This window comes from Rhinoderma darwinii, chromosome 1, assembly GCF_050947455.1.
Source record: "Rhinoderma darwinii isolate aRhiDar2 chromosome 1, aRhiDar2.hap1, whole genome shotgun sequence".
NCBI lineage: Eukaryota > Metazoa > Chordata > Amphibia > Anura > Rhinodermatidae > Rhinoderma > Rhinoderma darwinii.
In genome coordinates, this window is record NC_134687.1 from 413,908,084 (window position 1) to 413,918,687 (window position 10,604).

At 41.7% G+C, this 10,604-nt stretch overlaps 1 protein-coding gene across 1 annotated transcript; it reads left to right on the top strand.

Annotated features, from left to right (window-relative positions):
- The first annotated feature begins 550 nt into the window (after positions 1-550).
- On the top strand, positions 551-10,395 carry LOC142759893 (G-protein coupled receptor 4-like). Its single transcript, XM_075862652.1, has 2 exons — positions 551-577; positions 9,436-10,395. Exons 1-2 carry the CDS (start codon positions 551-553, stop codon positions 10,393-10,395), a joined length of 987 nt encoding a protein of 328 aa, XP_075718767.1.
- Positions 10,396-10,604: the final 209 nt, after the last annotated feature.

Below are 10,604 nucleotides of genomic sequence, written 5' to 3' on the forward strand. Positions count from 1 at the left end.
GGTGTTTCATAGATTTTATTAGAATTGGGCAGTGAAAAGAAAAATTACATCTTTTTTCCAATAAGACGTAGCTTAATGAAAATTTTTTCATTTTCTCAACAAATAAAGGAGAAAAAGCAGCACAATATTTGTAAAACTATTTCTCCCGAGTATGGCAATACCCCATATGTGGTCATAAACTGCTGTTTGGGCACACAGTGGGGCTCAGAAGGGTAAGAACGCCATTTGGCTTTTGGAGTGCAGATTTTGCTGGATTGGTTTCTGGGCGCTATGTTGCATTTGCAAAGCCTCTGTACAGGGGTGGGATCTGGCTGGTTCACCCCGTTTCTCCCGAACCGGCTGTTAAAATTATAGCAAGTTCGCAGAACCGGGTGAAGCAGGAAGCCGGAGCCGGTCCCCTGCACTCAATTGTATTCGCGTCCTTAGGACGCAGATACAATTGACTTCACTAGCGCTGCCCTGGTGAAGCACATGATGCCTCGCCATTCGGCACTTTAGTGATGATGCAGTCGCACCTCTGTATCATTCTGCTGGAGGAGGACTGGCGCCGATGGAGGACGGAGCAGGAACGGGACAGGTAAGAAATGTTTTTTTTTCCTTCTACCATGGGCAGCATTGGGGGCCTTATCTATAGGGGACTATACAGGGAACAGAAACGACAAAACTACAAAGAACTATATAGGGAACATAAACTACAGGGGATAATACATAGGTAACAGTAGCTACAGGGGACTATATAGGTAACAGTAACTACAGGGGACTATATAAGTGACAGTAACTACAGGGTACTATATAGGGAACAGTAACTACAGGGGACTATATATATATATATATATATATATATATATAGGGAACAGTAACTACAGGGGACTATATAGGAAACAGTAACTACAGGGGACTATAGGGAACATTAACTACAGGGGACTATATAGGGAAAAGTAACTACAGGGGACTATAGGGAACACTAACTACAGGGAACTATATAGGGAAAAGTAACTACAGGGGACTATATAGGGAACAGTAACTACAGGGGACTATAGGGAACACTAACTACAGGGGACTATGTAGGGAACACTAACTACAGGGGACTATATAGGGAACTAACTACAGGGGACTATATAGGGTACACTAACTACAGGGGACTATATAGGGGCCCTTATATACAGGGAATGCCTCAGGGGGTCCTATCTACAGGGACTGCCACAGGGGGCTCTATCTGCAGGGAACGCCACAGGGGTCTTTATCTACAGGGAACGCCACAGGGGGCTCTATCAACTGGGAACGCCCCAGGGGGCCCTATCTTCAGGGGGCACTATTCAGTGAACATTACAGTGAATGCCACAGGGGGCACTATCTACAGGGAATGCTACAGTGGGCCCTGTCTGCAGGGAACAGTACATTGGGCACTATCTACAGGGAATGCTACGACCTACAGAAGGCTCTATGGGGAGCACTATCTACAGAGGGCTCTATGGGGAGAACTATCTATAGAGGGCTCTACTGGGAGCACTATCTACAGAGGGCTCTATGAGGAGCACTATCTACAGGGGGCTCTATGAGGGGCACTATCTACAGGGGGTGCTGTGTGTGGTGCATTACTTTACAGTGTTTGACACAATTTTATTCATGGGCACAGTGTATAGTACTATTATAATCAGGGGTACAGTGTATGGTACTATAATAATCAGGGGTGCAGTGTATGGTGCTATTATATTCAGCGGCACAGTGTGTAGCACTAATATATTCGGGGACACAGTGTATGATACTATTATATTTAGTGGCATAGAGTTTGGCACCATAAGAATTTGCTCTTTGTTTATAGGTGCAGAAATGTTGAAAAAGTGAGCTTCCGAAGACATCTGATTGAGCAAATTGACCCATTTCCGCAGAAATGGGTCATGGCCAGGAGGCATTATAGAATTCTGGACCAGATGGAAAAGTAAAGAGAAAAACAACTAATCTGTGAAGTCGTCACCGGTGAGTCACTAAATGTAAATGTTTATTCTCCCTGTGACTGCTCAGTACTATAGTCACTGTATGATCTACAGCGAGATGATGTGTGTATCGTTCTTTTTTGTGAAACGGCAACTTCCAGCATATGCTTACCATCGTTCTGGCTATATCTGGAGCCGTCGTTTTATTCCATAAATTATATGGCAGGGATTAAACTAAATTTGCAAATTATCTCTGTACTGAGCTGTATTTGTACTGGTGTTGTATATATGTACTGAGCTTTGTTCTGGTGCTGTACATATATGTACTGAGCTTGGTTCTGGAGTTATATTCATAATAACAACCAAGCTCAATATATCTATACAGCACCAAAGAGAAGCCCAGAACATATATACAACTCCAGAACCAAGCTCAGTACATATATACAGCACCACAACAAAGCTCAGTACATAAATACAGCACCAAAACAAAGCTCAGTACATAAATACAGCACCACAACAAAGCGTAGTACATAAATACAGCACCAGAACAAAGCTCAGTACATATATACAATATCAGAGCCAAGCTCAGTACATATATACAACATCAGAACCAAGCTCATACACATATACAACACCAGAACCAACCTCAGTACATAAATACAGCACCACAACAAAGCTCAGTACATAAATACAGCACCAGAACCAAGCTCAATACATATATGCACCAGAACCAAGCTCATACACATATACAACACCAGAACCAAACTCAGTACATATATACAGCAACAGAACCAAGCTCAGAACATATATACAACTCCAGAACCAAGCTCAGTACATATATATCAGAACAACCAAGCTCAAAACACACACTTATATATATATATATATATATATATATATATATATGTATATATATATATATATATATATATATATATACTGAGCTTGGTTCTGGTGTTGTATACTAGTCCTTCTGAATGAATTACAATATCAGGAAGTTACTTTGTTTCAGTAATCCAAGTCAATAAGTGAAGCTGATATATTCTATAGATTCATTACACACAGAGTGATCTATTTCCAGCAGTTTTTTCTTTTAATGTTGATGATTATGGGAACAGTTAATGAAAACCCAAAATGTAGTGTCTCAGAAAATTTGAATATTATATAAGCCCAATTTCAAAAATGATTTTTAATACCGAAATGTCGTCCTACTGAAAAGTATGTGCAGTATCTGCCCTAAACACTTGGTCGGGGCTCCAACTCTGCATGAATTACTGCATCAATGCGGTGTGGCATGGGGGTGATCAGCCTGTGGCACTGCTGAGGGGTTATCAATGCGGCGTGGCATGGAGGTGATCAGCCTGTGGCACTGCTGAGCTGTTATGGAAGCCCAGGTTGCTTCATCACTGACTGTGGAAACTTCACAAAGTAAATTTTGCATTTCATTTGGAAATCTCGGTCCCAGAGTTTTTGAGGAAGAGTGGAGAGGCATCAATCCAAGTTGTTTGTGGTCCAGTGTGAAGTTTCCACAGTCAGCGATGGTTTGAGGGCCGTGTCATCTGCTGGTGTTGGTCCACTGTATATATATCAAGTCCAGAGTCAGCGCAGCGTCTAGCAGGACATTTCCCAGCACTTCATGCTTCCCTCTGCTGACAAGCTTTATGGAGATGCTGATCTAATACTCCAGCAGGACTTGGCACCTGCCCACACTGCCAAAAGTACCAATACCTGGTGTAATAACCACAGTATCACTGTGCTTGATTGGCCAGCAAACTCGTCTGACCTAAACCCCATAGAGAATCTATAGGGTATTGTCAAGAGAAAGAGGAGAGACATCAGACCCAACAATGCAGATGAGCTGAAGGCCACTATCAAAGCAATCTGTGCTTCCATAACACCTCAGCAGTGTCACACGCTGATCGCCTCCATGCCACGCCGCATTGATGCAGTACTTCATGCAAAAGGAGCCCCGACCAAGTATTGAGGGAATATACTGTACATACTTTTCAGTAGGCCAACATTTCGGTATTAAAGAGACTCTGTCACCACATTATAAGTGCCCTATCGCTTACATAATGTGAGCGGCGCTGTAATGTAGGTGACAGCAGTGTTTTTTTTTATTTAGAAAAACGATCTATTTTTACCACGTTAGGAGCGATTTTAGCTTTATAATAATTCGTTTCTTAATTCCCAAGTGGCCGTGTTTTTACTTTAGACCTAGTTGGCGTTGTAAAGAGGAGTGTATAACGCTGACCAATCAACGTAATACACTTCTCTCCATTCATTTACACAGCAGATAGCGATATAACTATATCGCTATGTGCAGCTACATAAACACACTGTAACTTTACTGCAGTGTCCTGACAATGAATATACATTACCTCCAGCCAGGACGTGATGTGCATTCAGAATTCTGACACTTCTGAATCTTTTCTGTGAGATTTCCAGCAAGGCAAATGTAATCACGCGAGATTATGCTATAGACTGTCATTTAAAACGAGATTACGTTTGCCTTGCTGGAAATCTCACAGAAAAGATTCAGAAGTGTCAGGATTCTGAATACACATTTAATGTAGGAGGTATTTGGAATATAGTAATTGTTTTATTTTATTATTAGAATCATTTTCAATGGCGCTATACACCGCAAAGCACCGTGACCCCCCGCGGCGCGTATTTCCTTGTCCGAAAAACAGGGAACCTGTTGTTAAAAAATTGAATCCCACCCTTGCCTCTGTGGGAAGTAGGGATGCACGGTGTATCGAAACTTCGATACTGTTTCGATACTGTGCATCCCTAAACGGTTCGATACCGCTATTTCCTGTATTTCGATTCTGAGCTGCGCAGCCGCACAGCTCAGTATAGTAATACATGAATGTATGGGAGCGCGGCTGCGGCTGTGTACTTCAGCCACAGCCCCGCTCCTGAGTCATGATAAGTTCGCGGGGTCAGGATGATGCGATGCGGCCAGTGCTGCACTAATGATCTGCGGCACTGGAGACAGAACATGGCGGGCGCACTCCAAAACACCCCCATGTTCTGTCCTCAGTGCCTGAACCTCCGCTCATTAGTGCAGCGCCGGCCGCACCTCCTCATGCTGACCGCGCGCGCACTTCCTGTCAGGAGCGGGGCAATGGCTGTATCAGCCGCAGCCCCGCTCTATAACGGCGGAGATCAGAGAAACCTCTCATCTCCGCCGTTATTCCCCTGAATGCTGCGATCACAGCGGACTGCAGCATTCAGGAGAAAATGAGCAGGGGGGATGCCCCTGGATCGCGTCACAAGGAATTCCTGTGACGCGATCGAGGGCCATACCATATATGGGCAGACAGCCCAGGGTCTATTGACGGACCCCAGGGCTGTCTTACCATATTTCCTGTTAGGGCATACCCAAGTATGTCTTAACAACTGCCTGTGTGCTATCTGTCCACAGGTTAATGTACTGGCACATATCTGATATATGTCAGTACATTAGAGTTTAAAAATAAAGTAAAAACAAAGTATTGTTAAAATGAAAAAAAAAATACACATTCACCTTTTTTACAATAAACATTAAAATAAGTCTCAATACATAAAATATTCACACATGCAGTATTGGCGCGCGCAACAATTTTTTTGCATCATTTATGACGTGTACGCTGTAAAAAAATGAAATAAACACGGCTTTCTTTCACTTATTAATGTGAGGCGCGAGGTGCGATGAATATAACCTCCATGTGCCTCACATTAATAGTAATTAACCCCATCATGTACCTCGCACATTAACCCATTATGACTGAGAAACATGATGGGATTAATTACTATTAATGTGAGGCGCGTTCAAAATTCATCACACGTCGCGCCTCACATCAGAAAACGGAAGAATTTTTTTTTTATTACTGTTGGCAAAAGTATCGAAATTGGTATCGAAATCGCAATACTAAACGAAGTATCGGTATCGAAGTCCAAATTCTGGTATCGTGACATCCCTAGTGGGAAGTAGAAGCCCCCCCGAAGTGACCCCATTTTGGAAACTACACCCCTCAAGGTATTCACCTAGGGGTGTAGTAAGCATGTAAATCTCACCGCTGTTTTTGTTCCAGAAATTAGTGTGCACTCGATGTTGCAGAGTGAAAATGATAATTTTTCCATAGATATGCCAATATGTGGTGCCCAGGATATTAGACCAGGCTCAGGAGTGAAAGACCACCATGTGGAATTGAGGCCTAATTTGGCGATTTACAAAGTATTGGTTCACAATTGCAGAGGCTCTGATGTGAAATAATAAAAGAAACCCCTGAGAAGTGAACCTATTTTGGAAACTGCACCCCTCAAGGCATTTATTAAGGGGTGTAGTGAGCATTTTCACCCCACAGGTCTTTTCCATAAATGAATGCGCTGCTGATGGTGCAAAGTAAAAATTTAAATTTTCCCCTAGATATGCCAATTCAGTGGCAAATATGTTGTGCCCAGCTTATGCCACTGGAGACACACACCTCAAAAATTGTTAAAACGGGTTCTCCCGGGTATGGCGATGCCATATAGGTGGAAGTAAACAGCTGTAGCGCACGCTGTAGGGTTCAGAGTGGAGGGAGCACCATTTGGTTTTTGGAGCATGGATTTGCTTGGTAGTGGTTTTGTTTCAGTATTGCTGGTGTTTTAAATTATAATGTGGGGGTACATGTAAGCTGGACAGAGTACATCGGGAAAATTGTAAAGAAAATAAAATAAAAAAGAGGGATACTGTAGGCGCTGCTTGGTTGATAAAAGTTGGTTTATTGTATAAAGCAAGGTAAACAGATTGCTACGCGTTTCAACGCCGGACTGGCGTCTTCCTCAGGCTGATAGTACATCGGGGGCATAGTCAGGTGGTATAATAATGGGGTAAAAAAAAAACAATAAAATGATCCATAGATGTGTGTTACGCTGTGAAGCAATCCTTTCCGCACAGGCCAGTGTCGCACTGATAAATAGTGTCATTTCTTATCCCCCTTTTGGTCCACACTCCGCACCTTTGTAGTTTGGGGAATTTTGCTGGGAAGTGTTGTCCTGGTATAATATGGGCACCCTTGCTTCCAGCAGATATGTTGGGGCCCTCCCATTCCTGGTTCCCTAATTTTAGGGCCTTGATAAATCGCCTTTTGAAACAGAAGAAACCTTCCCCTCAGGCTGCACAACTGCATATTTTTATTTCCTGACTTATTGGAGTTTTAATTAATTTTATTTTTTCATAGACGTAGTGGTATAAGGGCTGTTTGTTTTTTGCGGCATGAGCTGTAGTTATTGGTACCATTTTGGGGTACATGCGAGTTTTTGATCAGTTTTTATCCTATTTTTTGGGAGGCAAAGTGACAAAAAAACAGCAATTCTGGCATAGTTTTTTTTTAGGTTTTTTATACAGCGTTCACCCTGTGTTATAAATGACATGTTACGTTTATTCTGCGGGTCAGTACGATTCCGGCGATACCAAATTTATAGCACTTTTAAATCTATTACAGCTTTTTGTACAATAAATTTACTTTTTTCTGTCGCCAGGTTGTGAGAACCATAACGTTTTAATTTTTTCGTCGATGGAGCTGTATGGGGGCTTGTTTTTTGCGAGACGAGCAATAGTTTTTATAGGTACCATTTTTGGATACATGCGACTTTTTATAACTTTTTATTCCAATTTTTGTAGGGCAAAGTGACCAAAAAACAGAAATTCTGGCATTGTTTTTTACGGTTTTCTTTACGCCATTATTTATTCCGCATATAATAAATAACATAATATTTTTATAGTTCAGACTGTTACGGTTGTGGTGATAACAAATATGTATGGTTTATTTTATTTTTTCAATAATAAAGGAATTGATAAGGGAAAAAGGGCGATTGTGTTTTATTTTATTACTTGAAACTCTTATTAGAATTTTTGCAACTTTTTTTTTTACACTTTGTTTTAGTACCACTAGAGGACTGTCTTATTTGTTTTCTAATACATTACACTACATAGGTAGTGCAATATATTAGATCTGTCAGTCGTTCACTGACAGCAAGCCGATTAGGCTTCGCCTCCAGGTGGGGCCTAATTGGCTTCTGTAACGGCAGAGCAGGAGGCCATTGTTAGGCCTCCTGTTACCATAGCAGCAGTCGGCAGCCCTGTGATCGCATGCAAGACTGCCGATTTGCTACCAACCGCTAAGATGCATCGATCGCTTTTGATCGCTGCATCTAAGGGGTTAAAGAGGCTCTGTCACCAGATTTTGCAGCCCCTATCTGCTATTGCAGCAGATCGGCGCTGCAATGTAGATTACAGTAACGTTTTTATTTTTAAAAAACGAGCATTTTTGGCCAAGTTATGACCATTTTCGTATTTATGCAAATGAGGCTTGCAAAAGTACAACTGGGCGTGTTGAAAAGTAAAAGTACAACTGGGCGTGTATTATGTGCGTACATCGGGGCGTGTTTACTACTATTACTAGCTGGGCGTTGTGTATAGAAGTGTCATCCACTTCTCTTCACAACGCCCAGCTTCTGGCAGTGCAGCACTGTGACGTCACTCACAGGTCCTGCATCGTGTCGGCACCAGAGGCTACAGTTGATTCTGCAGCAGCATCAGCATTTGCAGGTAAGTAGCTACATCGACTTACCTGCAAACGCCGATGCTGCTGCAGAATCATCTGTAGCCTCTGGTGCCGACACGATGCAGGACCTGTGAGTGACGTCACAGTGCTGCACTGCCAGAAGCTGGGCGTTCTGAAGAGAAGTGGATGATACTTCTATACACAACGCCCAGCTAGTAAAAGTAGTAAACACGCCCCGATGTACGCACATAATACACGCCCACTTGTACTTTTACTTTTCAACACGCCCAGTTGTACTTTTGCAAGCCTCATTTGCATAAATACGAAAATGGTCATAACTTGGCCAAAAATGCTCGTTTTTTAAAAATAAAAACGTTACTGTAATCTACATTGCAGCGCCTATCTGCTGCAATAGCAGATAGGGGTTGCAAAATCTGGTGACAGAGCCTCTTTAAAGGCAGGGACAGGAGCTAGCCATTACAGGAGGGTGCCAGCTGTAACATACAGCTGACATCCACCGCTGATGACGCCGACTCAGCTCCTGATGGATTTCAACAGGTACATTAACTTGGAGAGTAAAACAAAGGCCATCTTTATTTTGACAAACCTGTAACTGAATTTCACATTTCTTTATGTAGGCCACACATTTCATTTGTATTAGAAAAAGATGTCAGCAATAAAACATCCTTATCACTATTCAATACTTAAAATTATTATTATTATTATTATTATTAATAATAATAATTATTATAATAGTAATAATTGTATTCTGGGAAGTGGCCTTTAAGCTTCACAAGACCGTCAAACTGTCTTCAAGATAATGACTTCAATAGCAATATAAAATAAATATAAAATGCTATAATAATAATGCAATATAAAATGCTTATTGAGTACTGACTGGTATACAAGACACAACAATACTAAATATGAACTGCTAACTAAGATTTTTTTTTTTCCATTTAAAGGCACTTCCAGAAAAGATGTCCATAAATATGACCCAACCATCCTTCTTCCTCTTCCCACAGGACTTTATTTTAACTGAAGCGACTTTTCCATGGAACGGTACCGCTGCAGAATATACCATATTTCTTTGCTGTTTATATATTGGGAACACTTTGCTGGGGCTGACAGTCAACATTTTGGTTATGTGGGCAATCTGGCCACAAGTCAGCAGTTCACTGGGTCTACCCATTTATGTGGTCAATCTTCTCTGTGCTGCACTCCTGGAATGCTTCATCTTACCATTTGGAGTGGCCTACCTATTACACCGTTTGGCAGTTGGTGCTGTGGGCTGTCATATTCTAGGCCTAATGCCCAAGGTAGCTCAGAGAACAGCAACAATGTTTACCATGTGGATGTTTTTTGTGCGATATGTAGCAGTGTCTCACCCCCTGAACTACAGGACATTTTGTAAAGGTTGGGTGTGCGCGTCTGTCAGTATTGCATTATGGCTGACAGCATTTACCATTTCAGTAGCCGAGCAAATACTTTCCAAAGACAATGAAACGCTTTGTTTTCCTGATTTCAGATTCACATCGGAGTGGGCGTTGCTGCATTTAGTCACGTCCGTTCTTTTTAGTCATCTATCCCTCATTTATCTTTGTATATTGGTCTACTTCATTTCCCGTTCTGTGAAGAACTCTGCCTCAGTGCCCATTGAGCAATATAAAAGGATCAGTAGGCTACTTGTTTTTGTCGTTGTTTCTTTTGGCTTATTTTTTTGCCCAATGCATGTTGTTCTTCAATACCACTATATTATTATGTTACTTGGGAAATCAAATTTTCAGATACAACAAAAGCTTACATTTCTTTACCAGATTATGTTTACTCTGAATAGCTTTAGTGCGGTAATTGCCCCTTTTTTCTATATCATTAGTTCTAGTACAGTGAATACAAGACTTAAGGAGCTTATCCGGGGCCGATAAAGGTCCAAGAATCAGATGTTGTGTTGAGAGCCAGCACAGGAAACGGCTTGTTCTGGTCCTATGTCATCCGTTTTATCCCGAAGCATTCCCAGTGCCTGATCTAAAAAAAGATGCAAAGCAAATTACATCTTGACGCTCCAGTACATTCTGAGAACATGTTTATAACATAAAGTAAAGTTTTTTGCCACAAATAAGCTTCAGTCAAACTT

Excerpts from the sequence above, each read along its gene's own strand:
- LOC142759893 (XM_075862652.1), top strand. The coding sequence starts at position 551 with ATGGAGGACGGAGCAGGAACGGGACAG. Across the intron at positions 578-9,435 it reads ACGGAGCAGGAACGGGACAG|GCACTTCCAGAAAAGATGTC; the intron begins GTAAGAAATGTT and ends TTCCATTTAAAG.